The sequence below is a fragment of the Annulohypoxylon maeteangense genome, assembly GCF_022496945.1.
Source record: "Annulohypoxylon maeteangense strain CBS 123835 unplaced genomic scaffold GGS22scaffold_10, whole genome shotgun sequence".
NCBI lineage: Eukaryota > Fungi > Ascomycota > Sordariomycetes > Xylariales > Hypoxylaceae > Annulohypoxylon > Annulohypoxylon maeteangense.
This window is the reverse complement of record NW_025953257.1, coordinates 106,477-133,045: the sequence shown is the minus strand read 5'-3', so window position 1 is coordinate 133,045 and position 26,569 is coordinate 106,477. Positions and strand designations below refer to the sequence as shown.

The window sequence follows — 26,569 nt, the reverse complement described above, 5'->3', positions numbered from 1 at the left end:
GAAGTCTCCGAAGGTTCGGCTCCACGCCGGCTATAAGAACCAGAAATCCGAGTTGAGAGCTCATCAATACACCAAGAGTATTAATAAGAGTCTGCGTTTGTGACTAACGATATAAAGCTCTTACCTGAATAGTTGATAAGACCATGCAAAAATCAGATGTTCATCAGCTGCCGCGATGACTTGCCTTATAGAGATGAAGGGATCTCATCGCCGTATTTTCGGAGATATCTCACAATCACAAAGAGGATCAATAAGAATTCTCCCAACATCTGATTCCTCAGCCCCAACCATTATCGCAATAACCTTACCTTATGGTCACCTAGAATGTCTTTTCGTTGGTTAAGATCTCAGGAATTTAATAGACTACCAACCGACTACCAACCAACTACCTACGGCGTCATCACAGCTTTTTTCAAGTGAATTACGTGTATCCCGTTTTTTCATTTGGCTTTACGGTCTATTCTATCCACATATGGATGCCAACGCAACTTGTCTCTAGGGCTACATGCTTTACACGTAGTTGCGCTAACCAGTATATGCTGCACATACCTAGTACTAATATCTTCAATGACTATAACAAGTTCTGTTCTTTGCTGGGTAATTACACAAAGGAAAAGCGCCTAAGTCAAAAACTATCAGTATCCGACTTACATACCTAGGTAGATACCTACCTGGCTATTCGAAACTAAAGTGGTTTCTATCTGGACGAAGGAAGACGTATGTAAACTTAAGGTTGCAGGGTTCCTTTGAAGGTTGCATTTCGAAAATACGGTACGGATATCTATATCACGGATTTATCTACTGTGTATCATTGCTCATGTCGGAAAGTTACAGCATATCCTAGCCACTAGGCGCTTTACCTAATAGTGCTAAGCTCTGGTAATATTTCCGTGGCTCTTATACAGTGCTTGTTACTGTGCTTCAGGATTAAAATGGCTGGCTAATATGTCAATGATCTGCGCTATTAATGCAACTCCATTATAGTCGTCCAGACGTTCAGCTAACGGGATACATCTCAGGCATACCTTCTACAAGCCTCTCAACCAGGTACCGGCCGAACCTGAATAGGATAATGGCATCGTCATGCAGGAAAGCCACCTGCCCAGCCGGCGGTTCAGTCACACTGTCAACGAGGTGGACCGTAGCTTACAAAGCCAGCCGGTCCTTGTTCGCATGGACACTTGCTAACGGCCAAGCTACAGCCAGATGTAGGCTAATGGATAGCTCACTCCTTCATCCTAAACTAAACTTTTGACAGCTAAACACCTAAATCTAATAATAAGAGCTATTGTGGAACTTACACTGCAGCTTGTCAAGCTACAACTTGTTACACATAAGGCACTTATACAAAAAATACAGCCTACATCATGACTGGCACCATCATCGTCACTGGAGCAAATGGCTCTCTTGCTATCCCTGCTGTGAAGTATCTTCTGGAGAAATACCCTGACTATACGGCAGTCTTGACTGTCCGCAACACAGAAGATTCGGATCAAAACACAAAAAGGCTGCGTGAGACGATCGCGGGCTTTCCTAAAGCTGAGACATCTATCCGTCAGCTAGATCTAGCTAACCTCAACGCTGTGCACGAATTTGCTAGCACAATTGCCACTGAAATCACGGAAAAGAAGCTACCACCGCTTGCTAGCATCATCTGCAATGCGTACTACTGGAATTTAGCTCGCGATCCCGAGTTCACGGCCGATGGGGTTGAGACGACTATCCAAGTGAACCACGTTTCTCATGTCGCTTTGGTCCTCCGACTTCTTGGTAGCTTTGGACCCGAGGGTGGCCGTATTATGCTCTTCACTAGCGACGGACACTTCCCCGGAAAGAATGGTCTAGAAAAATACCCGCCAGGCATCCCGGATGACTTAGATTCTTTGTTGAAGGCCTCTCCGGATGCTGACAAACTCGGCCGTGGCTTCAATAGATATGCGAACTCGAAACTAGCTATCCTCATGTGGGGATTTGCGTTGAACAGGTATCTCGAGAAGGTATGTATCGATTTATTACCTTTTTTCTTACTCCACCAAGTCGTGAAGATGAACAATACATTGACCTCCATCTAGAACGAAGAATTGCGCAAGATCACCGCCATCATAATTGACCCGGGTAATCTAACTGACTCACGGGCGCTACGCACGAACACGCCCAAGTTTCTTCAGTACGTCCAAAGGTTTGCGCTACAACCGCTACGACCCGTTCTCCGCTATGCAGATCCGACCCTACGCACGACAGCGGATGCTGCCGTAGATGTTATCGACCTTGCCACGAACACCGCGTTCCCAGGAGAGCGCGGTTACCTGAAGCAGTTGAAGAGAGACCCCAGCTCGCCAGACAGCTTAAATGAGGATAAGCAGCAAAAGTTGTGGACTAAGAGCGCCGAGTGGGCAAAGATCACGAAGGAGAACACCGCTCTGGCGGATAGTCTTTGAACGAGACATATTGAGAGATGAAAGTATATGGATAAAGCAATGGGTTTGGATTAATCTTCATAGGTTATGAGATACGCGGCGGATTTCTGTCTTTTCTGCAATATGATTTTGATTTAAACAAAATTTCTTTCTGAATCTATCAGACTCTACTCCGTCTTGGATCGATCTGTGAAGCGTCTCTGGAAGATTGACATTTCCATCTTCCGGCATGCAAACTCCCAGTCTGTCGTCCATTTACGATGGAATGGCCTATATCCCAGAATACCTCCTATCCATCTACCTACCAGAATCCCCAATCCTCGTGCTATCGTCCTACTGAATGGTATCCATCGTGGGAGTGACAGGTAAGAACCGCCTGCGTCGAACATCTAGGCATGGACTTGTCAACGAGCTGGTGTAGAGTCTGTAATGCATCGATGACTTACACTCATTACCTGAACAAGATCTATCTTCTCGCCCTTCACGACGATCTGATCCTGGTAGGCATACCAATTCTCAAAGAAGACCGTATCAAGCCTGAACAGCTCGGGCGTGTTATCTGCCGAAAGCAAGAACCTCGTCACCTTCGAATCGCTCTCGGTACCCTTAGACACCGGCGAGTATAGCCTATGGTTCGTCCACGGGCGAACGCCAACTTCCCCATCTTCGGGACTAAGAATACGCTCCTTGCCTTCGATCTCGAATGCTAAGCGTCCTTCAAGCACCTGGAGGTACTCTTCCTGGTGAGGGTGGAAGTGTAAGGGCGGCTTCTGCGACGCAACAGCAACAACACGTGGGTGCTGAAGCAGGAACGTCACCTCGTAGGCGAATACGCGGTCGGGATGAGAAGGATGGGTGATCACACGTGTAGTGATGCCGCCCTCGAAGCTGTAGCGGGGCGAACGACGATCCTCATGTTTAGCAACAGAAACAAAGTTCTTACTGTTCCACTCCAGAACTTGGTTCCCACATGGCTGGAACAACGCTCGGGGAGAGGTAACTTACGCCGTAATCACGCGTCCTAGATATGGATCCTTAGCCATGTCTTGCAGAGTCCCCAAGCACGATTCTCTCCGGTTACCGATTTTCTAGGTAGGCAATGGCACGTCTGCTTTCACTTCAACCTTACTATATACCTATGTAGAAGGGAAGCATGTAGTAAGTATAGGGTTACAAGCTGAAGGTGATTATCGATGTGGCTTCATGAAGTGATTCTCCGCTGGTCCGATTATTCGAATGGTCTGTTCAGCTACCCCTAAACATCTCGTTCTGTTTATGATACTCGAACATGCATAGCATTGCGACGCCGTAATTTGGATTGATAGCTTCGGTCCTCTTTTGCCACTTTTTCTTACTCGTCTCTCGGCAATGTGATCCCGTTTGCATTTACCCTTACCTAATTGCTTGAGTTTATCAGTCATCAGCCTTATTTTAGAATAACCAGGATATAGTGTGTATCGTCTGTTCTCCTTAGCGTACCCCCTAAGTGCCGGCCGTGGGTGTATAGGGTGGAATAGTTTGCGAACGGGCTTGCTCAACGTACGATACGGACTGTGGGACCCAGCCAGCCCAGTTCCAAGGAAGTTAGCGCCAAGGAGCATCTGGATCCTTCAGATTGGGGAATTCTCTAGAGACTGTGTTGCATCGTCGCCCATCTAGGCGCACTAGGGCTGAATCTGAACTAGGCGGCTTTAGCCCCTAAAGAGGTGTGAGATGGGAGGATAGAATTAAGCCCCCAAGGTTGCTAGGTCTGTCCGCCCTCTTCATCCCATCTTACGGTCCTTGCTTACTAGAATTTTCGGCCAGATCCTGGATCTCTCAGAGAGCTGACGTACGTAACAATGATCGCGAGATCTACGAGCCTAAAAGTAAGGTTGCGGCACAGCTAACTCTACTACGCCGATATCAACATGATGAGTTTTTAAGAACCTTAGGTAGTTAGCTAATAAAAGCTAAATAATTTCTAGTTAGACATTGCTCGGTTACATAATTCGAGAGCTACTAATTGGTATGAATCCACAGAACCGGCATTTATTTCCATCTTCAGCGATAGTCCTTGAACCAACACCTATCCAACGGCTCGCACGGTTCTCACGGCTCTTAAGGGACACTACTATTAACTACGCTACGGAAATATCTAATAGATTCGGCACCGGTGCTAAGCTACTTGCCTGAATAGGATATAGCTTTGACAGACACGCCATGGAACTTCCAAGAGCTCAAAGCGCTACATACCTATCCTACTATACCTATACATGATATATTCGTACACAACACATGAAGCCGACGGATGTCAGCATAAGGGTATCTTAATATATACAATATACATTACCATTTTGGAAGTTCTTTTTTTCTATCATTGGCCAGGCTAGGTTACATCGGCCTTGCAGGACTACCAAAGAAATATCCTTGGACCTCAAGGTAACTTGAACCCCCCTGAAGCCAGGTTCTGGAAGACTTGGTCAGGGTCGTACTTCTGCGCTGTGGCCTTCAGCTTCGCCACGTTTTCTTGTCCGTAATGTTCGATCACGGGCTGATCGGCAGCCGCGTCGTTCATGAATATGTAATCGACGTAGTTTCCGCTGCTCTTGGATGCGTCGTCGATCTTATTAATCATGCTGAGCGTGTAGTTATGCGCAAGCTCGTCGTCTTCCGGTTTCCACCAGCCCACATCTAATACGAGCCAGGTCTGGTTCACGGGTTGTAACCCTAGCGGATTTCCACCGCTGGAATGTCCCGCGAGCACGGCGCTACTTGAAATTGGCTGCCATCCGAAAGCCAATGATCCCGCGGTCAGATTGGCGAGTTCCTCAAGCTCTGGGGCTTTGGTCAAGATATCAGCGACTTCACCGAATAACTGTTTGTCTGTCGCGAAGCTCGAGCTGAACCAGTTCACACTACAACGTCATATTAGTAAAAGGAAAGATGCGATTGGTCCTTTTCTAGGACTTACCGGGTCAGTTCAGGGACAGGCGCCGCGAGCATGAGCTCAGTTAGTGTTTGGAGTTTGGTCAGATCAGCTAGAGGTGTGATGTTTCGGAAAGGTGCAAATGCTTCCGGTTCCTCCTCAGGCTTCAGGTACACGACGTTCAAGATGGCACCGATGCTCGCATTGGTCGGGAAAGCCTGCAACATGATGTTCGCATACGGGTCCTTGTTCGCAACTGATTGGTACTCGTACATGGCGTCAAACAGCGCTGGCAGGGCATCAAGCGAATACACCCTGACGCCGCCCCATGCATCGTGGATGTCGTAAGCTTTCAATGTGAACTTGGTAACAATGCCTGATGATGTGTAAGCCAACCAATCGTTCATATATACCGGAATTATATTCATCATGTCTTACCAAAGTTGTTAGCTCCACCCTTTAGAGCCCAGAATAAATCCGGATGAGATGTTGCGCTTGCATTCACAACTGTTCCCTTTGCGGTGACAACCTACACCAATCGGATCTTAAGTCAGCACTAGAGTAAATAGGGCGATTTTTCAGCTAAAGCCTCCCTTACCTCAAAATTGACTACATTATCACAAACCAACCCATAGAGATCAGCCAGATAAGAAAGACCCCCTATGGCACTCGTTAGTGGTTCGTTCAGCATAGCTGAAATGATAGGGGAATCAAACTCACCTCCAAGGACCAAGCCACCAACACCCACTTCTAGGACTCTGCCCCCAACTACGGTCACGTTGTAAGGGTCCAAGGCAGTGTAGACTTCTTTCCATCGAAGTCCAGAGCCTACCGTGGCGACTTTCTTGTTCGCATCATATTCCACAGAGTCGAACCTTGCCATGTCGATCAAAACTCCTCCATCGATATTCGCGGCCCCCTTGACGACCGAGTGTCCGCCAGAGCGCACAGCGAACTTCGCTTTCTGGCCTACTACGGTCGAGACGACATATGTGAGCTCTTTGGTATTAGAAGGTTGGATGATGCATGCTGGCTTTGCCCAGACGGTTTGCGACCTATATGATAAAATGAGCTACAAGATCTCCATGTTGGACGGCGGTGAACTATACCAATTTTCAGTGCTCAGAGCTTCGTAAATGCCATCTGTAGCTTCGACGGTACCGTTGCCAAGCTTTAACTTGATCGTATTGCACAGAGTTTGATCCGGGGAAGCTCTTGCTACAGAGCAGAAGGCGAGTACGATGCCAGCAATGGCTTGGAATGCGGTGGAACGCGCCATAGTCCTATCTGCTCGCGCTGGCGCCAACAACTCTAGATCGCGGGCTCTAGCTATTCGCCGGATTGCGTCAAAGTGCTAGTTGAATACCTACCGGTAGTGCACAAACGGCGGATGATCTAGCAAGCTCTGGACTCCGGAGGAATCCCAGTCGTACTTATTAAATAACACGAATTTCTACAGAGCCCCCGTCCAGCCCTAAGAGCAACAATATCCTCGGTGGTACCATTTAACTATGCTGTCCCCCGGGAAAGGGGCTAAGGTCAAGTCAGCCTAGATGAATCCATCTCATGGTAACATAGTAATTCGAGCAGGATCAAGCCATTAAGCGCCCCCTTCGCAGTTTGGGGCCCTGCAATACGTATACCGAGATTTTGACATGGATATGGTCACGGAATTGACGATATGCCTTCGAAGGAGCTAGACCTTGTTCACATAACTGCCCTATCTTCATCTGCCCCAGCATTGACAAGGGGTGTCATTTCGCCCCTGGCGGCCGGCCGAACTCGTATTAGTCCGCGAACTAGTAGTGTGCGAGTGGGAACTGTTATGCCTAGCCAGTTAGCGCGGCCCTACAAAGGAGGCTAATAGACAGTGTGGTACAGTATTCCAGACATGGCTGTCGCTGTTAATTCGGTCCTGCATTAATCGCGCTTGAGCTGAAAGGCGTTAGGGCTACAGTCACATGTAGATCTCTATTTATACGCTACAGAAATAACCTTGCCGGTGGCTTGTTGGCGACGATTCTGACGTCGGAGTATTCGGGACGCCCTGGAATGTTCCGTCCCGTCTGAAGTCTCTCGCCCGAGAGCTACATACAGCAAGCCAAAGCATGTACGGGCTTACTCCGATGGGAAAGAGCTGATATTTAATCGCGCCGTGGCTGGTACAGCTGATCTTTCAAGGCATTCCTGCTGGAAAACACGTGTAACCCTACGTACGACAACGCTTCGAACGCCTAGGATCAGACCGTTGTATTTAACTCATGTGGGTATCAGGTGGTATAGTTCTCTTACCTAAGCCAAGGTTATCTTGCCGTTGCAGAATTTCTAACCGTTCTTGGAATCTTAAAGCGTAAATTTTCATCCCGCGAACTACCCTGCCTAGGACACATCTTGACTACTTCGTACTTCATGGGCGGAGATAGCCTAGCACTTCGTAGTCCTTCTAGCCAAAGTGGTAGCATTTCGGCCGATTGGTGCATTTGTGAGGCTTCCAAGCGAGAACACTTACGTATACCCACCTACACTCCCGACGAACTTGAACGCCCGCTGCTGCCAGCTCGATTAGGGACCGAGTCTCGGATTGGCATCAAGGAGGGAAGTCCTATAATTTGCGGAGACGAAACATCCTCCACCGCCATGTCAATGCTTATTGGAGAGGGTACGTCTTTAACCATACCGCCTAAAGAGGTGACCAGGTGACGATTTCGATACTCAAGTCTACTAGCCCCCCCATGATTGGCTCTGTTTAGTATGACCCGACCCTATGGTAAGCGTGTCGAGCTTATTCTCAGCCTCCTGTCAGAAACGTAAAGGTGAACAACGCAAATCGGGCTAGGATGATCTCGACGGGCAGAACGATATCGTCTCGTGTGGGGTGAAGGATCCATCACTTACAGGTGGATTAGGGGTTACTATTCCCAATGCCATCCTTGACGATCTGCTAGGCTATTTCGACTAGCGTCTCGGACTACCAAGTCCTAGCGGTAAGAGTGATATAAGTGGTGTCTTCGTACCTGGGCTTATCCTGAAGAAGGGTAGAAGAGGAAATGACTTCTTATTACCCTTCGCCATCCCGCTCTTTTGGGACCCCTCTGGACCCCTCCGTCGATCCTCATCCACTATGGCCAGCAAGGCAAGCAACGAAAAACCTCACTCGGCCGAGGAGGAAACAGCGGCATTCCAAAACAATGCTCTCGCACAACAGTACGGCGGCGGGCACGCTGGCGGTTGGGTTGGCCTCCTACCTTCGTCGTGGGTTCCCTATGTCCAACTAGCGAGACTGAGCCCCCCAGCAGCCCTCTTCCTCATCTACTTTCCTCACTTCTTCGGCATCATCCTCGCCGCCATTATCAAGCGATCGCCCATATCTCAAGTCCTCCATACGGGAGTCTTCATGTTCGGGGGCAGCTTTTTCTTCTCGAACGCAGCCCACGGCTGGAATGACTTAATCGATGCGCCCATCGATAAATCCATCGCACGCACGAGTAAAAGGCCTATCCCTCGAGGTGCCATCAGTCCCCGCGCCGCATTTATATTCACGGCTACACAAGCGATCGGTGCAGCCTCGTTCCTGCTCCTGATGCCGAGCGGAAGCGCAATATATGCTGTCCCAAACATCATTGGTACATATTACTACCCTTGGGCGAAGCGGCACACCAATTTTGCACAATTGGTGCTTGGATTCTGCTTAGCTTGGGGTATTATCATGGGGTCTTGTGCAATGGGGCTCAAGCCCTTTACCGGAGGTCCGTTTGGGGCGGAAGAGGGACGGAAGCTGCACTTCTGGGTCGAGCCATCGGTCGCAAGCCTCTTTGTTGCGTCTATCCTCTGGACGGTCATTTATGATTCCATCTATGCCCACCAGGATATGAAAGACGATATCAAGGTGGGGGTGAAGAGTATCGCAGTGTTACTTAAGGACCAGACGAAGCCTGTTCTCTGGTTGTCCCTCGGTTGCATGATTGCGCTGCTGTATACATGCGGAAGCCTATTAAACATGGGCATCCAGTTCCATGTGATTGCAGCTGGAGGTTCCTTGCTATCATTAGGTGCCATGATCGCCAACGTTGAGCTCAAGGACTCTGCAAGCTGCTGGTGGTGGTTTAGGTACGGATTCTGGCTTGCAGGTGGAGCCATCGCGGGAGGGCTGCTCTCCGAATACGTACTCCTGAGGCCAAATTTCTGATGAATACATTGGTTCCGATCTCATTATATATCTTATAGACTAGAGGCTTGATTGCACGATTTATACCTATGTATAAATGCACAACGGCGGGGTTTGGTTAACGATCCTTACATGAATAAAAGCATCGCTGGTTATTCACATATTCTCTCGTTCTCGGTCTCGCGATGATGATAGATCGCCCATAGTTCTGGGACGTAATACAGATAAGGATCCTTCGAGGGTAAAGGAATTATTCCCTAGCCGCCGATCAATTTCTCACTGTGTTACACTGCGTTGTAAATGTCATCCTTCATGTATGGATGACGACTTACGTGAACACCTTCGTGCTCCTGCCGGGGGATCTCCCAAGATTGAGTGGGAATAATCTGTTGCTGCATGCTGACAATGGTTCCCTCCGGATGCACCACTCCCATCCCACGTGGCTATCGGGGTAATATTCATTATAATGGTGATCTTAGCTGAAGTGAATGGAAAGGGAATGCATTAGCGGTTTTTTTTTCTTTTTTTCCAATATTGTAACGATGACATATGAGGCTAGGCATCCTGACGCCTCAGAACGCCTCGGAACGCCTCACGGGCTGACAGTAATAGTCCGGTCACCCCCACTGAAGATCAGTGAGCTAAAGGAGAAATCCGCTTTACCTGGAGCAGCTGGAAGTTGTGTCATTAGAGCTGAGCAGAAAGATACCTATGAGGTAGTAATGAACTTACGACTCCATTAAATGTCTTTCATCTAGATTGCAACCTTCACGATCGTGCATAGGATCCTTCTGCGCCGCATTCTTTTACCTTGAAATTATGAATTGGTCATTAATACGCAGCCATCGGTGAATGTGATGGATTCTTGTACACCGTCGTGGCTTCTTCTTATGGCGTTCCGTAGCTCATTACGAGGTATCCAGTAAGATAGCGCTTCATCGACACTAGTAGCTACTGAGGCGTCTAGTAAATAGCTGTAAATAATCAATAATGGCACTTTTGGAGGCGTAATATATCATGTAATGATTCTTTAGCTTCTTTAGCATCCATGACATCTTTGGATTAAGTTGAAAAAGGTTGCGTTTGGTGGTTGGAGTGCACTAACAGACTGGTGGCAGGTAGACTGCAGACTGGGCAATGACACTAACAATTAAGCTGACAGACACGCCCCTTCCGTTAATATGCCGAAATCCGAATGGCGCTTTTTAACCAATCAACATCTTTAAAATCTCGGAACTCGTCTTCACCTTCCCTTCCTCCCCTCCTTCATCAATCTGTACCAAACAACACTTACAATAATGAAAATCACCAGTTACTTACTAGAGTTAGAGCCGCAATCAAGAGACAATCTCGCTCCATGAACTCCGACACATTTTCTACGTAGACTTTCAATTTGATTCCGACGTCTCAGGAATGAATCCACAGCAGCCACTCGGTGGCCAGATCATAAATTTACAGACCACCCAGCGCTCTTTAACTGGAAAATATCGACGTAATGGAAAACTGCAGTATGCATTTTCGATTTCTTACTCTTCGACTCTACACATTTTCCCTCCTAGCTTCTTAAGCTTACACTGAAGGGCACTGCGGGATCGAGTCTAGACTCCCTAGTCCGTGTCGTGCAAAGTTGAATACAACCCATTCACATAACATGCACCTTACGTACTGGGAGTTTAGTCTCACTTTCCTACTGCCCGTATTATCTAGATCATGTGAGCCGTGTAGACGATCTAAGTTGAGATGTGACCATGTTGTTCCAGCTTGTGGGAGATGTGTCAAGAGGCGATGTGTTGACCAGTGTATCTACCATCCAAATCCTCTAACCCAGGTTCGTTGGAGGGGATCATCCACCAGTAAGCAAGTCAAGCTGATGATTAGAAATAGAATCGTCGGAGAGGTGGCGGCGTCACGCCCCCAACGCCAGTGGCGTCGACAAACGATGAGAGTTCCGTCATCATAGCTCAGTCAGTTGAGACACCAAGTCCAGAAACAGAAAGCCCAAGTTTCCTCACACCCCAAACTCCATTGTCACGTCCTACTGAAATAGTAACGCGTGAGGTTCATCGAGCTGCATCCGCTCCACCACTAAATTTCCGGGATGAATACACCAGCCATACCGGAAACCAGGGCTTCCTTGGAGAAACTTCCTACATTTCCATCTTCGAAGATGGTTTAGGTAGCTCCGGTGTCTCTGGTCCCGATCTAGAATCTTCTCACGTTCACAAAGTTAAACTATCGCAAGATCGTATAGCTCAAGGATGTAAAGTCCTTGGTTTCTTAAAGGATAATTCTTTGCTTATCCATCTTGTGTCACGATGGTACGAAGTATGCGAAGATGAGTGTTGTATCTGTATAGAACCTATTATGAAAGAATGGATGTGGGGTCTCTGGCCACATCATGGAGATGTCGTACGTATAACGAGACCATTTACTGGAATTCCGATTTTTATTCCTAGGAAATAACCGCGAATTGGAGCTTGCGAAAACTATACAAGATACTAACCTATAATATGCAGTTGAGAGATCAGAATCCCGAAAAGATCCGCCGGCTCTGTGGGCTAATCTGGCGTAATACCCAGACACCTCTTACCTTTAATAAAAATACTACGGCGGCCCAAGTAAGTTGTTGTTCTACGATTTATCCACGCATTAGGTCCTCTAGAGATTGTTTCTAATGTTCATTGCGCATGGCAATTACTAACTTGTGTATTGCAGTGGGCACGCTCCGCTACTGGACCTGGCTTACGGTGGGAAGTCATCGGCCTTATCGCCGCAGTCGCTGGTCAGTGTGCTAGTACCCCTGAGCCCATGGATCGAGATTCGAAGACCCCCAAATTCACGCAGTCCTCCTTCCCGAGACAGATGAGCGAAGTTGCAGAGGCTTGCTTGAGCTTCTGTCGCGACTGTGACTCTCTCGGCGACTTGTTCGCCTGGTTGCTAATGGAAAACTTTTGCTTGACCGGTAGGCTTAAGGGTGAGACTAGCCACGCTTCATATACCCAATGCGGAGAGATTGTAGCCGCAGCTATTGCGATGGGTTTACATCAGGATGCCAAGGAAGAAGACGGGCTGCCATTCTTCATATCGGAAACGCGAAAAAGACTCTTCTCTCAAACATATAGCGCAGAGATTGGAATATCGACATTCTTAGGCCGTCCCCCTCGCCTCTCACACCGTTACTGCAAATTCCATGCTCCCCTGGATCTCACTGTACCCCAGTTAGTTCTTGAAGGAGACGAGCTGGCTCTAGCACTTGCCAGTCTAGACGAAAATGGGTATAATACGGCTGGAAAAATACATCGCGTTACTTGGATCAAGACCTGACAAGGATTTTCTCCGAAGAGAGAAGATATACTTGACTTGGCGCTAGCTCAATATACGCCCGAGGAAATTCTGATTCGTGCAGAAGATATCGAAAGGCGCTGCAATGAACATATGGCCGGATTGCCCCCTTTCATCCAGAAAATAAGAGACGGGCCTATAGAATTTGAAGGGAAAACGCCGACGGAAATCATGTTCATGATCGTGATCCGCCAAGCATTCCGTTCCAACGATCTCCTACTTCAGCGCGTATTAATCCGCAAAGCTGGCGCGAGCTCAGAGAAACTCATACATATCGCACGATCGATTCTAAAGGATATACTACTAATGAGCCAGCGCCATGACTTGGGAATGCTATTTCAAACTGATATCGCCTCCCTTCTCGCGGTTCAGGGGTTGCGAAGTGCGGGTGTCATCGCTGTTGAACTGTTGAAGCAAGAACAACTTCCTGTATATCCGAAAGATCCTCTCTTACCCAGAAGTCAGACGATCCAAGACTTGGCTATCTTCGCAGCTAGGCTTGGGGCCATCGATCCTTCAGACGGGTCATTTAGTATTTGTGATCAGGGGCGCAAGGTTATTACCCATATACTCGATAAGATTCTCAGTCCTCCAAATGCGCCAGATCGGTTTCAAGTTTCCAGCAACCTCCCTACGCACCAGGATCAAGTCCATCCGCCTATCCAAGCAAGTTTTGAAATTCCGACAACCGAACCGGCACCGGGCTATAGCTGGCAGGTGCCTGGTGTGATGGATTCTACGATGGCGGATTTGAATTTCGGCATGGAGGCGCCTTTCCTAGGACCTGATAATGATTTCATGCAATGGCTTGAGAATATGGACTGGGAGAAACCTATTCAATGATATTATTCGAAACACTAGCTGGTGAATGTTTTCTTCTTTCTTTATTAAGAATTGTCGCATCAGCCATGCCCGGACTTGGGTTAAGATGCCAAGCTATAATGATAAGATGATCATTCGCTTGCCCGAATTACGCATATTTTATAACTTTCTTCCCGGAGTTTGACGCGGCCATTGTGGCAAGATGAATATTTAGATTTATGTGCCGACGGGATGCCGAGGACAAGGTTTTGTCCGAACATCTATCAAAAGGGTATCCAGTGTAAGCTCCATACACCACCTCAATGAGTTCGTGGCCATACTAACAGTTGTATGGTGGTATAGGTAGACACCATAACTACTACTTCGAATACCTTACAGTTAGCTAAAAAAAAAAAAAAAAAAGCCAATGGGGATCTCATTCCTCCCCAATTACCTAAACACTAGAACGACAAAGGAGTGCCCACAAATTTCAAGGAGGCCTGATCTAGAATGCTGCATCATTGACACCTGTCTTGCTTAGGAGAGGATTTTGACAGCAACATAAGACTGTCACACCAAAGAAAAAATATGGGATGAGTCCAGAAACCTAAACGTCCAACCGGAACCAATTCCATCTTTAGTTCAGATTGTCAGGGGTCGCGTACATATAACCCAATTCCCCCCCGATTGGGTCCTTACTGATCGCCCTGCAGTAACACACAAAGTAGTTACATCATGATTCATGACCGAGCTTTCAAACTCACCTATGAAGGTCTTCCTTGATCCCATACCCCGCATCCTCATCGTATATGAAAGCTATGTGAGGCCGTTTCCCATGGCAATTTAGGAACAGTTCGTCGTATAGACAATTCATCCACATAGTACATTCCGTTAGATTGTTAGCGTTGAAGCCCTATAGAATTCAAGATGGTTCATCAACACGGCGACGAACATGATATTCCTCATGAGCATCGAGTTCATAGGTCAGTGCCTAGACCTAAAGCATCACTTAGTCCTAGAATATGCGATATTATCAATATTTCCAAGGTTACTAGTTTCCATGGCTAACGATATTTTAGGCACGGTGGCTGGCTACCTGCGGATCATCGCCTACAACATGAATGGCTTAAGAAGCAAATTGAACATGTAGACACTGCCGGTAAAAAGGATCTAATACCTGTCCTCCAAGACTTCAAGAAGCTCATTGAGGGAAATTCGCGGATCTACATGTACTTCAACCAGATGTGGGAGGAGATCCCCCTCAAGAAGCCGTACAACAAAGACCCAACCGGCACCAAGAAGCAGATTCGTGACTACCGACATATGTTGGCCGTACTCAACCACATATTCACACAGGCTCCCCAGTGGACTGATGCTGCGTTTGGCGTCGGTATGGTCGGTGTTCCGATGGTGGGGATATTCGACTATGTGATGGCTACACCTAGGTCAGACTCCCATTCCAATCGAATGCATAATTGGACTTACTGACTCGGCAACATAGTGGCCACGCCGCGTTCCTAGACCCAGAGGTCAACAAGATGATGAAGAAAATCCTAAACGAATGGGGCAAGTTCCTGAAGGTGGGTTCCATAGGAAGCTGTCATGAACAAAGCTACATCTACTAATGATTACCACCAGTCACCAAAGTCAGCCGAAGTCCTCGCAAGCCACAAGCAAGGCTGGTTCTCCGAGCACGCCGTGCAGGACCTAATGGAAGTCGCCAACGCGCCGATGCGAACATCCCACCGATTCGAGGACATGTACGTCTGCAATCCTGCAGCCAAATACTACGGCTACACTTCCTGGGACGGTAAGTAAATATCCTCCCCCTAAAATACTGATTCTCTTCATAAACCGAACCTGACTCCAATATTACTTCAAGACTTCTTCACCCGCCAACTCCGCGACACCGCCCGCCCCGTCGCCTCCCCCAACGACGACAACATAATCGCCAATGCCTGCGAATCAAAAGTCTACAACGTATCACGACAAGCCAAACTGCGCGACCGCTTCTGGATCAAAAGCCAACCGTACTCCGTCCTCGACATGCTAGGCCACGACCCGCTCGCCGCACAATTCGACGGCGCAACGGTATACCAAGCCTTCCTATCCGCGCTCTCGTACCACCGGTGGCACTCCCCCGTATCCGGACGCATCGTGCGCGCCTTCGTAAAAGACGGTACGTATTTCAGCGAGCCTCTATTCGAGGGGCCAGCAGGCGGCTACACGAACGGGAACGGGGAAGGCGAGATCGACGTGCGGGGGATCAGCGTCGCGCAAGGGTACCTGACGGCGCTGGCGACGCGGGCGGTGATCTTCATCCAGGCGGACAACCCTGCGATCGGGCTGATGGCGTTCGTCGGCGTCGGCATGGACGAGGTGAGCACGTGCGAGATCACGGTAGGTCAGGGCCAGGCCGTGCGCAAGGGCGAGCAGCTTGGGATGTTCCATTTCGGCGGGTCGTCGCATTGCTTGTTGTTCCGTGCTGGGGTGCCAGTGGATGGGTTCCCAGCGTTGGGACGCGAGGCGAATGTGCCGGTTAGGTCGCAGGTTGCTGTTGTTGGAGGGGCTAGGTTTTAGAGACGAGGGGAGGAAAGGGTGGGTGGGTGCGTTGTGGGCTGTGGGTTGGAGTATTTTATGATGAGGTATGATCTGCTATGCCGGTCTTGCGTAAAATAGAATGTCAATATTCAAAAGAAATGATATATACATTGAAATTTATGGCGAATATCCTCAACACTTCCTCCTTTAGCCCCTGCTTCTGTCTAGAAGGGATAGATTTTTGTAGTAAATGAAACTTTTAACTTTTATCATCTCTCTCAACGGTCATTTCGTGGAATCACGGGAAAGGGGGGTTGGCATTCTTGTACAGCTGCTCGAAGTACGCCTCAAACCATGAGCCGGCCTCAGGAGCGGGCTGTAGTGCATCCGACAACCCGCAGTGATAGTCGTACCGGGTGGCGCTGGTATTGCTTGTCCCGTCGCATTCCCCTCCGGGCTTTATCCAGACGAATGCATCCAGTAAATCGCTACCTGTATTAGCCGAGGGACGTGTGCCGAAACCCGTATTGATCACATTGCACCAGTCGCCCCATTGTTGTTGGGACGTGGGTTGCTTTCCGTTACGGCTTGTGTCCGTGATGAAGTGCGCATCCCAGCCTGCGGCAGATAATAGAGGAGCCATAGCGTTGACGTATTTTGACTCATCGCAGTTACTGTTGCCCTGGGTGTACGACGGACATGTGCTGATTTCCCATGCGTTGTAGTTGGCGACGTTGGTAGCGAGACCGCGAAGAGCCGCTGGCGAGCCTGTGTCGTTGTAAAGTTGAGCGTACAACTTAGCTGCTGGAGCCAGGTTCGCAGGCCAACCAAGCCACCCTGCGTGTCCAGCATCGAGATACATAGCAACGTTGGGCAGGTTGAGATTCTTAATTGCGTATTGGGTGCACTCCATGTAAGCACTCTGAGCATTCGAGCATTTCGCTACATTCAAGTTTGTAATCATGTTTGCTAATGAATCGGGCTCTATAAAATTATTAGCAAGGGGGGCCAAGGGGTCAAAAGTTGTTAGGACTTACCAATAACTAGTAACAGTCGAACATCGGAGTAAGCCTTCGCTTGTTTGACGACGGCATCGATATATGCCTTGTACTTTTCAACACCGCCATTAGCAATTGAATACTCCCCGTTTGACGCAGCTGCCGCACAGTCACGGTCTGGCAGATCGTAAACGACGAATATTCCGGCATTAGGGGGATTTGCACCAGCCGCATTGGCCGCTTGGATTTCCTTTAAGGTCGTGCCCATCAAGTCAACTTTATCCCGAGTATCTCTATATCACACATTAGATGAGGCTGTGTCAAAGACGTATGAATAGGCTATTACTCACAACCACATATAACTAGGAACTTTGGCAACTGCTGCTGCGCCGGCACCCAGAGTGGGAACGGCAGACGCGGAGACCTCAGAAGCATAGTACGAATTTGCCCACATGTTAACACCTGAAAACGGGTTTCCAGACCATGCGGCTGTGCCTCTAGCAACTAGAGTGGTGGTGGCGGGGGCTATTCGTATCCAGACTTAGCATCGTTCTAAACAGCAGCGAATCACGTTCGTGATGGCTTGAAACAAGACAAAAATCAAATTACTTACCTTGAGTTGTCGGGCTACCAGCTACAGCTGCACGTTCTTCAACTATGCCATCAAAGGGAGCAGCTAGAGCTACAGAGCCCAGAGCAGCGACGAGAAGTTTCTTCATAGGCATATTGACTTTGGTTAGGTACCTTAGAATACTTGATGAATTGCAAAGGTGTAGTTAGACAACATCTTATTAAAATGCTGCGACCAATAGCCCTTTTATTATAATTATAATCCTCATAGATCTAAGATCTATCGGAAAGACGGGAACACGAGAACCATAAACTTGATCATAGAGTCCGTTAGATCTCTCCACCTCGCATTGGTGTTTTTTCGCATGATCTAGCAAACCTGGTCTGAGTACAGCGGGCAGTCCTTCTAGGCGCGGGGACGCGGTCTACGATCCCGTGAGACCGCCATGGCTTGACAGTAGGAGATAAGGGCGAATATGAGTCGAATGATTATAGGAGTCCTAGCACCGGTGTAGATGTCATAGCGTCTAGAGACGACGATGTTTCCCACGAATGTTGGATTAAGAGGGTTTGATTACTAGTCCTTCTTCAAACAACCGCCAATGAAATTAAAGAGCAGTCAGGTGTTCCACATAACAGGTCCTAGGAAGTTGGAATAAGCCATACCTACTTCGGGAGTGAGCTCGGAACATGTTCCTGAATACCCCGGAATAGGGAATTCATGCCGTGAGGGGAGATTTGGAGTCGCGGTGGGTTCGGATGAAAGACAGTCGTCTTCCACGCCTAACTACTGCATTACGTCGTACCCTTAATAGAAAATAGGGGCGATGGCTTTGTTGGAGCTAAGTAACCTCGCCGTAGTATTAGGCCGGTATTGAAAAGAAAAAAAAAGAAAAGTGATACTAAAATGCTCCTAACTAAGAATCTCTCACATCACGCGCGTCTACCTTTATACTCTCTGTTTCTTGGATTGAGGGGTTGCAATTCCACACGCACTTGAAGAGGGTATCACACCTAGCTTCATTCGGGTTATCCTTTAGACGAGATATATTTTGGCGTTTGAGCTTTAGGAAAAGTAGACGGGGTTGGAGATGACATATTGTAATTAAGACTTGGAATAATAGAAGAATGATAAACTAAAAGAAGAGAGAAGCTTGAGCAATTAGTGGCTTGACTAACCTGGATTTACCCCAGTCGGAACTCCGCGTTGTGGCTCATCGCAGTCAGGGGTAATTGTGGGACCCTTTTATCTTATCGCTAGTGGCTTGACATGAGACTCCACCTGCCAACGGCCGTCTTCCCGTCCAGCTACTAGGTACATGTATGTCTAACGGCGTCACCTTATCGGTTTCTAAATTTAAACATTTACATAACATCTCAATCCATTCCCGAGTCTCCTTTAACGAGCTTGGGGTCGAGTCCACGAGGTCTCGGCAAGATGCTTTCCGGCATCTTAATATTCAATCAAAAGGGCGAGAATCTAATCTTTCGTGCCTTCCGGAACGATTGTCGACCACGTCTCGCCGACGTCTTTCGAATTCAAGTCATATCCAATCCTCAAGTCCGATCACCCATCCTCACCCTCGGAAGCACAACATTTAGCCATGTAAAGCATGAAAATATCTATTTGGTCGCCATCACCAAGAGCAATGCCAATGCTGCGCTCGTCTTCGAGTTCCTCTACCGGCTGATTCAGCTTGGTAGGGGTTATTTTGGGAAATTCGACGAGGAAGCCGTCAAGAATAATTTCGTTCTAGTCTATGAACTCCTAGATGGTGAGTCTAGATTCCCAACCTCATTCAATGACTATCATTGACATATCTACGCTTCTAGAAATCATCGACTTTGGTTACCCTCAAAACACCGAGACCGACACTCTCAAAATGTACATCACCACCGAAGGTGTCAAGTCCGAACGTGCTGCCGAAGACTCAGCTAAAATCACCATGCAAGCCACCGGCGCGTTATCGTGGAGGAAGGCCGATGTTAAATACAGGAAAAACGAAGCTTTCGTCGATGTAATTGAGGATGTCAATCTTCTAATGTCCGCTACTGGCACCGTTCTCCGTGCCGATGTCACTGGCCAAATCATCATGCGCGCATACCTTTCCGGCACCCCCGAATGTAAATTTGGTCTTAATGATCGGCTTCTATTAGATCATGACGGGCTTCAGTCACTTCCCAGTGGAAACAGGTTGGGAACCAAAGCTACAAAAGCAGCTGCCGGAAGTGTCACGCTGGAGGACTGTCAATTTCATCAATGTGTGAAATTAGGCAAATTCGATTCTGACCGAATTATCTCCTTCATCCCCCCCGACGGGGAGTTCGAGCTCATGCGATATCGAGCAACCGAAAACGTCAATCTACCCTTCAAGGTGCACGCCATCGTTAATGAAGTTGGCAAGACCAAAGTAGAATATAGTATTGGCGTTAAGGCGAACTTTGGTAGCAAACTTTTCGCCACGAACGTTGTTGTTCGTATCCCGACCCCGCTGAACACCGCTCGCATCACCGAACGTTGCACTCAGGGCAAAGCCAAGTACGAGCCAAGCGAAAACAACATCGTCTGGAAAATTGGCCGTTTCACTGGCCAGAGCGAATTCGTGCTAAGTGCTGAAGCGGAGCTCACAAGCATGACTAACCAGAAAGCCTGGTCACGCCCACCTCTAAGTATGAACTTCAGCCTCCTTATGTTTACTAGTTCAGGCCTCCTTGTACGATACTTGAAGGTGTTCGAGAAGAGCAACTACTCAAGCGTCAAGTGGGTAAGATACATGACAAGAGCAGGATCTTATGAAATCCGGTATGTCTTAACAGCACTCCCCCGCGCCAACTCCATGTTTGCTAATCATGAACCCAGATTCTGATCAATATCGTCAAGACGGAAGCGTTCGAGCCCGGTTCGGCATATTTATCGTTAAACCCGCCATGGCGGTCCTCGCATGACGGCGATGTCCTATCTCAATGACGTTGCCTCGTACCAATTACAGCGGCTTCTCAACTCAACAAGCCGATATGTTAATGATTTTCAATGACATTACACCATCCTACCGTGATTACGATTATTGTAGGCACTGTCAATCTAGGAGAATTGACAATAGGTTCCTTTATCAAGTTCGCTCATGAGACATCGCAATCAGAAGCGAATAGTTGCCGGAGATGTAATAGCAACAATTTCGATAACTGTGTACTCATAAGTCCGCGAAACGGTCAGACAGCTACATAGAGTTAACTGGTGGTGAAGTCGATGATGCTACGCTCTTCAAGTATAAGGCTATCGAGGCAATCATCCCGCGGAATTATACAGTTGTGGGGAGCATATAACTCCAATTCTGCATGAACAAAACCCGAGCAAGACATGTAATTCGATATAGATAATGTATCACTAAAATCTGACTAATATCATTTATAACAATAATATAGGTTAACTCCGTCATCGGTGACGTAGATCATATATAAACTTAACGGATGCCCCTTTTGCTAACGCCATAGTAGATTGAGTGTAGCACAATACACCATTAAGAGACATCAAACACTTTGACGATCATGTCATCTACACCAGCAGCATCTGCAGACGATATCGCCAAACACGGTTGGAATGCCGTTCCAGTCGACGGTAACGCCATCCTCAACGGCAAGCCATATCTTCACAAACCTTCCCCTTTAACCGTGAAGGATATACCTTTTCCGTCAGATGACTCCACCGTCACAGGAGTTCAAGAATACGCGAAAAAGCACCTCATCGAGCAGACATACAATCACTCGATGCGAGTCTACCATTGGGGTAAAGTTTATATTACAATGATATACCAGATCCACTTCAGGTTTAACGTAACTGAATGACTAGGATATTCCATTTTGAAAGATCAATTTCCCGAAGAATTCGGCAAACTCTCACTATCCACGTGGGCGCTAACATGCCTCCTCCACGACATCGGTACCACTTACGATAATCTGCGGAGCACGTTGATGTCGTTTGAGTTCTACGGAGGTATCCTCGCCTTGAATCTTACGAAGGAGCTTGGTGCACCACCAGCCCAAGCCGAAGCCGTGGCCGAAGCTATCATCCGTCACCAAGACCTAGGGACCGTTGGTACGATCACATTTCTAGGACAGGTCATCCAATTGGCTACTATCTACGACAATATGGGTATTAACCCACAGATCATTGATCCGATCACTAGGGATGATGTGAATAAGGCATACCCGAGGAAGGGGTGGAGCGGGTGCTTCTCGAAGACGATCCGGGAGGAAAATGGACTTAAGCCATGGGCACATACTACACACCTTGGCGAAGAAGATTTTCCCGAGGGGGTGAAGAATAATGAACTCATGAAACCGTATGATAGCTGGGGGCTCTGAGAATGAAATTTTAGGAAAGGGCATAATGATCTTTTGTAGTACCAGTACCTAGGTAATTGACAGGAAACTAGGGGAAATGAGGGAGGGGTGCAAGAGGCGTAAAGAGTTGATGCTAGTAGTGTTTGGCAGTTTCTAAGTTACAGGTTCGTTTCTATCGAAAATAAAATTATTAATATTTCTAAGTACCTACTAGGTAGGCATTGTCATGATAAACCATTATTGTGTCTATAGGCGGGCACGTATGCTAACAAGACGTTGTGGTTTATCTGATCCATACCATTTGCACACATTTATTCGTGAAGAAATGGAAGAAATTCCAGTCTTTGGCTTCTCGCATTAGCTGTTCATGTCAATTCCCTACCTACCTACATAGGTACCTAACCTAGGTACGAGCTAGTAGGTAAGGACTGCAAGGTGAATCGAAGGCTAGGCTCTTTGATACCTACCTACCTACCTACCTAGGTACCTATATATGATATCGATATATATTTTTACTAGAAGTATTATACCCGATCCGTCGTCGATATTTGGAATTCAACCTGGCAGACTGGCAGACTAGGCACCTTTATGCCAAACTTTTAAGCTTGAACATGAGCCTCACCCAGCAAGATAGCCAAGTTTTGCGCATCAACCAATCAAGCAAAACCATTGCCAGTTGGAGCTAGCATAAGAATCAGCCTTATTACTCAATGAGGCAAGTGGGAATAAATCGATTGCCCTTGTGGGGAGGATTGGCGGACCAGGGGCACGGAGCTTCTCAGACCTTCCATCAGCTTGTATGAGTGCGGGGGAATTGCGTAGTAGGCATTAAGTACTATAGTCTATAGGTAGATATATCGAACTTAGAAGTTGTCGTAATCTAAACAGTTCAAAGTTTTATCTTCATAGATATTAGGTACCCGAGGAAAGACAAGCGCATATTGACTGGAATGAAAGATTAACTTCATTGGATATACAGAAGTATGTATGTTACGATGCAGGGACGAGATTTTCTATGGTGCGAGTAAATGAGTCGTGAGCCAATTGTATTGCCACTCCTTGTTTGCAGGGTTTTCATTCAGGTTCCATTTGCTGGTCTTAGGCAGTTACAGTGCTGAATCGTGTATTTGTTAGATTATAGATTAAGTTTAGCACCTGAACAGCCTTGGAAGTTGCCTTGGAAGCTGCCTGACTGCCTACCAGTTGTGTCTTCCAGAAGTTTGGAGAAACTGCAGGCACCAAAGAGATGGAAGGCTCGAGAGGGCCTGGACTGGCATACCAATGCTCTGGATGCATTCGTCCAATCACCGTTCCACAGCGGTTGCTATGGAGCTTCAATTAGACCAATCAGAGAGCTGGATTATGTTCGTTGCTACTGGAAGTGCCGTAGAATTCGATAGAAACCCATGTGGGGCCGTGCACGGAAAGAGCTGTGAAGAACATTTCTAGCAGCAACTTCTTCGATCTGTGAACATACTTCTTTCCTTTTTCCCTCCCTCAACTCTTCTCAACTTTTTCTTCCTCATACCAAAACAACTTTCTCCCATCTCCCAGTGATTTAGAAGATCACCACCTCTTCTTGTGATACCCCCAACCGTTTTTACCACAAAACATCTTCTCTGGTAAGTTTAGACTGTCGCTCTTTAGTAGAGATCTCCCCGCCCATCAGCCTTGCCTCTTGCATCCTACCCTTCCAACCCCCCAACAAGGCTGTTCCATTCTCAATCTACCAGGAACAGAAGGCCTGTACAATCGACTATATATCTCCAGATGTAAATATTGTCGCAATACGGAATTTCCTCTTGTCACATTTCGCATTAACAAATGCGTCCTGTGCGAAATCCTTGTTCACCCCGCCATCATACCCCTCCTCGCCCACCACTTCTCTCCCAAATTCAAATTTTCTCAACGTCGATAACATCAACAACATAGCCCTTACTTCTTAACTAACAGACAACCGTTTTCAGATATCCCTTTCATTACCACACACACATTTTCAAGATGTCGGAGACCTTCGAGTTTCAGGCTGAGATCTCTCAGCTTCTCTCCCTCATCATTAACACCGTCTACTCCAACAAGGAGATCTTCCTCCGAGAGTTGGTTTCCAACGCGTCAGATGCCCTCGACAAGATCCGATATGAGGCCTTGTCCGACCCCAGCAAGCTGGAGTCCAACAAGGACCTCCGCATCGACATCATTCCTGACAAGGACAACAAGACCTTGACTATCCGTGATACTGGTATCGGTATGACCAAGGCTGTAAGTTAATCGTCCAAGGCAACTAGCCCCACTATTAGGTAGTCATTTACTGACATTGATTGCCAGGACCTTGTCAACAACCTTGGTACCATTGCTCGCTCGGGTACTAAGCAGTTCATGGAGGCACTGACCGCCGGTGCCGATGTTTCCATGATTGGTCAGTTCGGTGTCGGATTCTACTCCGCATACCTTGTTGCCGACCGAGTCACATTCATCTCCAAGCACAATGATGACGAACAGTACATCTGGGAGTCGTCCGCTGGTGGCACCTTCAGCGTTAAGCCTGACACCGAGAGTGAGCCCCTTGGCCGTGGCTCTAAGCTGATCCTTCACTTGAAGGATGAGCAGACTGAGTACCTCAACGAGAGCAAGATCAAGGAGGTCATCAAGAAGCACTCCGAGTTCATCTCATACCCTATCTACCTTCACGTTAAGAAGGAGACCGAGAAGGAAGTCCCTGATGAGGATGCTGAGGTTGAGGAAGTCGAGGAGGGCGAGGACAAGAAGCCCAAGATCGAGGAGGTTGATGACGACGACGAAGAGAAAGAAAAGAAGAAGAAGACCAAGAAGGTCAAGGAGACTTCCATCGAGGAGGAAGAGCTCAACAAGCAGAAGCCCATCTGGACTCGTAACCCTCAGGACATCACCCAGGAGGAGTATGCTGCCTTCTACAAGTCTCTTTCCAACGACTGGGAGGACCACCTCGGTGTCAAGCACTTCTCTGTTGAGGGTCAGCTCGAATTCCGAGCTATTCTATTCGTTCCTAAGCGTGCTCCCTTCGATCTCTTCGAGACAAAGAAGACCAAGAACAACATCAAGCTCTATGTCCGCCGCGTTTTCATCACCGATGATGCCACTGACCTCATCCCCGAGTGGCTTAGCTTCATCAAGGGTGTCGTCGACTCCGAGGATCTACCTTTGAACTTGTCTCGTGAGACTCTCCAGCAGAACAAGATAATGAAGGTCATCAAGAAGAACATTGTCAAGAAGGCCCTCGAGCTTTTCAACGAAATTGCCGAGGACAAGGAACAGTTCGACAAGTTTTACAGCGCCTTCTCTAAGAACTTGAAGCTCGGTATCCACGAGGACTCTCAGAACCGACAGCTCTTAGCTAAGCTTCTGCGATTCAACTCCACGAAGTCTGGTGATGAGCAGACTTCTCTAGCTGACTATGTCACACGCATGGCCGAGCACCAGAAGAATATCTACTACATTACCGGCGAGTCTATCAAGGCCGTTTCCAAGTCACCTTTCTTGGATGCACTCAAGGAGAAGAACTTCGAGGTTCTATTCCTAGTTGACCCTATCGACGAGTATGCCATGACTCAGCTGAAGGAGTTCGAGGGCAAGAAGCTCGTTGACATTACCAAGGACTTCGACCTCGAGGAGACCGAGGAGGAGAAGAAGGCTCGTGAAGCCGAAGAGAAGGAGTACGAGAGTCTTGCTAAGTCGCTCAAGAATGTTCTCGGCGACAAGGTTGAGAAGGTCGTTGTCTCCCACAAACTCGTCGGCTCTCCTTGCGCTATCCGAACTGGTCAGTTCGGTTGGTCTGCCAATATGGAGCGTATTATGAAGGCCCAGGCTCTCCGTGACACATCCATGAGCAGCTACATGAGCTCCAAGAAGACTTTCGAGATCTCCCCCAAGTCTCCTATCATCAAGGAGCTCAAAAAGAAGGTTGAGGCTGATGGTGAGAACGACAAGACTGTTAAGTCCATCGTCCAGCTCTTGTTCGAGACATCCCTTCTTGTCTCCGGCTTCACTATTGAGGAGCCCGCTGGCTTTGCTGAGCGCATCCACAAGCTGGTGTCTCTCGGATTGAACCTCGACGAGGAACCCGAGATTGAGGAGGTGCCAGCTACCGCTGACACCGCTGCTGCCGAGACTGGCGACAGCGCTATGGAGGAGGTTGATTAAGTGCACTAAATGACAAGGAAGGAAATGGGAATCGTAAAAGTTCTTCGGAGTTTGGATGGTTTCGGTGTTCTTTTTCCGGTGATATCGTCTAATTGGGCATTTTCTCTCCATAATTCCCCATACCCCTACCAACCTCAGATCACGGTAATTCCCAGGCTGGGAGTAATGCAGCAATTCTTGCTGAAGTTCTTCATGTATTCTACATTCATGCCCTTATGAGATACAGGTGGGATTGATTCATAGACGAAATGAACCACATTATGAAGTTTGACATTCTCGATCCATATTGTAACTAGTGACAGATGATGGT

The 26,569-nt window shown here is 47.8% G+C and overlaps 10 protein-coding genes across 10 annotated transcripts; 7 read left to right on the top strand and 3 right to left on the bottom strand.

Moving 5' to 3' along the window:
* Window positions 1–1,042: 1,042 nt before the first annotated feature.
* GGS22DRAFT_18905 (NAD(P)-binding protein) lies at window positions 1,043–2,511 on the top strand. The gene is made up of 2 exons (XM_047964796.1): window positions 1,043–1,997; window positions 2,073–2,511. The coding sequence occupies exons 1-2, from the start codon at window positions 1,368–1,370 to the stop codon at window positions 2,436–2,438; spliced, it is 996 nt and encodes a 331-aa protein (XP_047817912.1). The 5' UTR covers window positions 1,043–1,367; the 3' UTR covers window positions 2,439–2,511.
* Window positions 2,512–2,562: 51 nt separating this feature from the next.
* On the bottom strand, window positions 2,563–3,630 carry GGS22DRAFT_164815 (uncharacterized protein). The gene is made up of 3 exons (XM_047961591.1): window positions 3,423–3,630; window positions 2,864–3,305; window positions 2,563–2,806 (listed from the first exon to the last, which is right to left on the bottom strand). The coding sequence occupies exons 1-3, from the start codon at window positions 3,458–3,460 to the stop codon at window positions 2,585–2,587; spliced, it is 702 nt and encodes a 233-aa protein (XP_047817911.1). The 5' UTR covers window positions 3,461–3,630; the 3' UTR covers window positions 2,563–2,584.
* Window positions 3,631–4,586: 956 nt separating this feature from the next.
* On the bottom strand, window positions 4,587–7,030 carry GGS22DRAFT_18828 (putative FAD-binding oxidoreductase). Its single transcript, XM_047964710.1, has 5 exons — window positions 6,435–7,030; window positions 5,924–6,380; window positions 5,764–5,854; window positions 5,371–5,701; window positions 4,587–5,314 (listed from the first exon to the last, which is right to left on the bottom strand). Exons 1-5 carry the CDS (start codon window positions 6,602–6,604, stop codon window positions 4,834–4,836), a joined length of 1,530 nt encoding a protein of 509 aa, XP_047817910.1. The 5' UTR covers window positions 6,605–7,030; the 3' UTR covers window positions 4,587–4,833.
* A 1,416-nt stretch (window positions 7,031–8,446) lies between these two features.
* Window positions 8,447–9,511, top strand: GGS22DRAFT_189202 (UbiA prenyltransferase; the record flags this gene model as incomplete). The annotated part of the gene is made up of 1 exon (XM_047964811.1): window positions 8,447–9,511. The coding sequence occupies one exon, from the start codon at window positions 8,447–8,449 to the stop codon at window positions 9,509–9,511; it is 1,065 nt and encodes a 354-aa protein (XP_047817909.1).
* Window positions 9,512–11,141: 1,630 nt separating this feature from the next.
* GGS22DRAFT_180161 (uncharacterized protein) lies at window positions 11,142–13,675 on the top strand (the record flags this gene model as incomplete). The annotated part of the gene is made up of 5 exons (XM_047963737.1): window positions 11,142–11,343; window positions 11,415–11,899; window positions 12,007–12,108; window positions 12,206–12,793; window positions 12,833–13,675. The coding sequence occupies 5 exons, from the start codon at window positions 11,142–11,144 to the stop codon at window positions 13,673–13,675; spliced, it is 2,220 nt and encodes a 739-aa protein (XP_047817908.1).
* Window positions 13,676–14,317: 642 nt separating this feature from the next.
* Window positions 14,318–16,343, top strand: GGS22DRAFT_18726 (Phophatidylserine decarboxylase-domain-containing protein). The gene is made up of 5 exons (XM_047964564.1): window positions 14,318–14,616; window positions 14,713–15,078; window positions 15,135–15,213; window positions 15,272–15,443; window positions 15,516–16,343. Exons 1-5 carry the CDS (start codon window positions 14,561–14,563, stop codon window positions 16,211–16,213), a joined length of 1,371 nt encoding a protein of 456 aa, XP_047817907.1. The 5' UTR covers window positions 14,318–14,560; the 3' UTR covers window positions 16,214–16,343.
* Window positions 16,344–16,472: 129 nt separating this feature from the next.
* Window positions 16,473–17,897, bottom strand: GGS22DRAFT_180159 (1, 4-beta cellobiohydrolase; the record flags this gene model as incomplete). The annotated part of the gene is made up of 4 exons (XM_047963736.1): window positions 16,473–17,158; window positions 17,212–17,465; window positions 17,523–17,697; window positions 17,786–17,897. The coding sequence occupies 4 exons, from the start codon at window positions 17,895–17,897 to the stop codon at window positions 16,473–16,475; spliced, it is 1,227 nt and encodes a 408-aa protein (XP_047817906.1).
* A 1,133-nt stretch (window positions 17,898–19,030) lies between these two features.
* On the top strand, window positions 19,031–20,691 carry GGS22DRAFT_18720 (Mu homology domain-containing protein). Its single transcript, XM_047964553.1, has 3 exons — window positions 19,031–19,517; window positions 19,576–20,545; window positions 20,603–20,691. Exons 1-3 carry the CDS (start codon window positions 19,181–19,183, stop codon window positions 20,607–20,609), a joined length of 1,314 nt encoding a protein of 437 aa, XP_047817905.1. The 5' UTR covers window positions 19,031–19,180; the 3' UTR covers window positions 20,610–20,691.
* Window positions 20,692–21,288: 597 nt separating this feature from the next.
* On the top strand, window positions 21,289–22,104 carry GGS22DRAFT_189196 (cyanamide hydratase; the record flags this gene model as incomplete). Its single annotated transcript, XM_047964810.1, has 2 exons — window positions 21,289–21,526; window positions 21,590–22,104. The coding sequence occupies 2 exons, from the start codon at window positions 21,289–21,291 to the stop codon at window positions 22,102–22,104; spliced, it is 753 nt and encodes a 250-aa protein (XP_047817904.1).
* Window positions 22,105–23,547: 1,443 nt separating this feature from the next.
* GGS22DRAFT_164787 (heat shock protein 90) lies at window positions 23,548–26,530 on the top strand (the record flags this gene model as incomplete). The annotated part of the gene is made up of 3 exons (XM_047961590.1): window positions 23,548–23,705; window positions 24,051–24,342; window positions 24,409–26,530. Coding segments are annotated over exons 2-3 (2,105 nt in total), but the record flags the coding sequence as incomplete, so codon positions are not given.
* Between the last annotated feature and the right edge of the window lie 39 nt (window positions 26,531–26,569).

What these genes read in the sequence shown, in the direction of transcription:
- GGS22DRAFT_18905 (XM_047964796.1), top strand. Translation starts at nt 1,368, where the DNA reads ATGACTGGCACCATCATCGTCACTGGAGCAAATGGCTCTCTTGCTATC. An exon ending in TGAACAGGTATCTCGAGAAG is followed by an intron (nt 1,998 to 2,072) that starts GTATGTATCGAT and finishes ACCTCCATCTAG; the next exon opens with AACGAAGAATTGCGCAAGAT.
- GGS22DRAFT_164815 (XM_047961591.1), bottom strand. Translation starts at nt 3,460, where the DNA reads ATGGCTAAGGATCCATATCTAGGACGCGTGATTACGGC. An exon ending in CTAGGACGCGTGATTACGGC is followed by an intron (nt 3,306 to 3,422) that starts GTAAGTTACCTC and finishes GCCCCGCTACAG; the next exon opens with CTTCGAGGGCGGCATCACTA. An exon ending in ATCTTGTTCAGGTAATGAGT is followed by an intron (nt 2,807 to 2,863) that starts GTAAGTCATCGA and finishes GTCCATGCCTAG; the next exon opens with ATGTTCGACGCAGGCGGTTC.
- GGS22DRAFT_18828 (XM_047964710.1), bottom strand. Translation starts at nt 6,604, where the DNA reads ATGGCGCGTTCCACCGCATTCCAAGCCATTGCTGGCATCGTACTCGCC. An exon ending in GCTCTGAGCACTGAAAATTG is followed by an intron (nt 6,381 to 6,434) that starts GTATAGTTCACC and finishes TTTATCATATAG; the next exon opens with GTCGCAAACCGTCTGGGCAA. An exon ending in ATAATGTAGTCAATTTTGAG is followed by an intron (nt 5,855 to 5,923) that starts GTAAGGGAGGCT and finishes CGATTGGTGTAG; the next exon opens with GTTGTCACCGCAAAGGGAAC.
- GGS22DRAFT_18726 (XM_047964564.1), top strand. Translation starts at nt 14,561, where the DNA reads ATGGTTCATCAACACGGCGACGAACATGATATTCCTCATGAGCATCGA. An exon ending in TATGTGATGGCTACACCTAG is followed by an intron (nt 15,079 to 15,134) that starts GTCAGACTCCCA and finishes TCGGCAACATAG; the next exon opens with TGGCCACGCCGCGTTCCTAG. An exon ending in CGGCTACACTTCCTGGGACG is followed by an intron (nt 15,444 to 15,515) that starts GTAAGTAAATAT and finishes TATTACTTCAAG; the next exon opens with ACTTCTTCACCCGCCAACTC.
- GGS22DRAFT_18720 (XM_047964553.1), top strand. Translation starts at nt 19,181, where the DNA reads ATGCTTTCCGGCATCTTAATATTCAATCAAAAGGGCGAGAATCTAATC. An exon ending in AGTCTATGAACTCCTAGATG is followed by an intron (nt 19,518 to 19,575) that starts GTGAGTCTAGAT and finishes CTACGCTTCTAG; the next exon opens with AAATCATCGACTTTGGTTAC.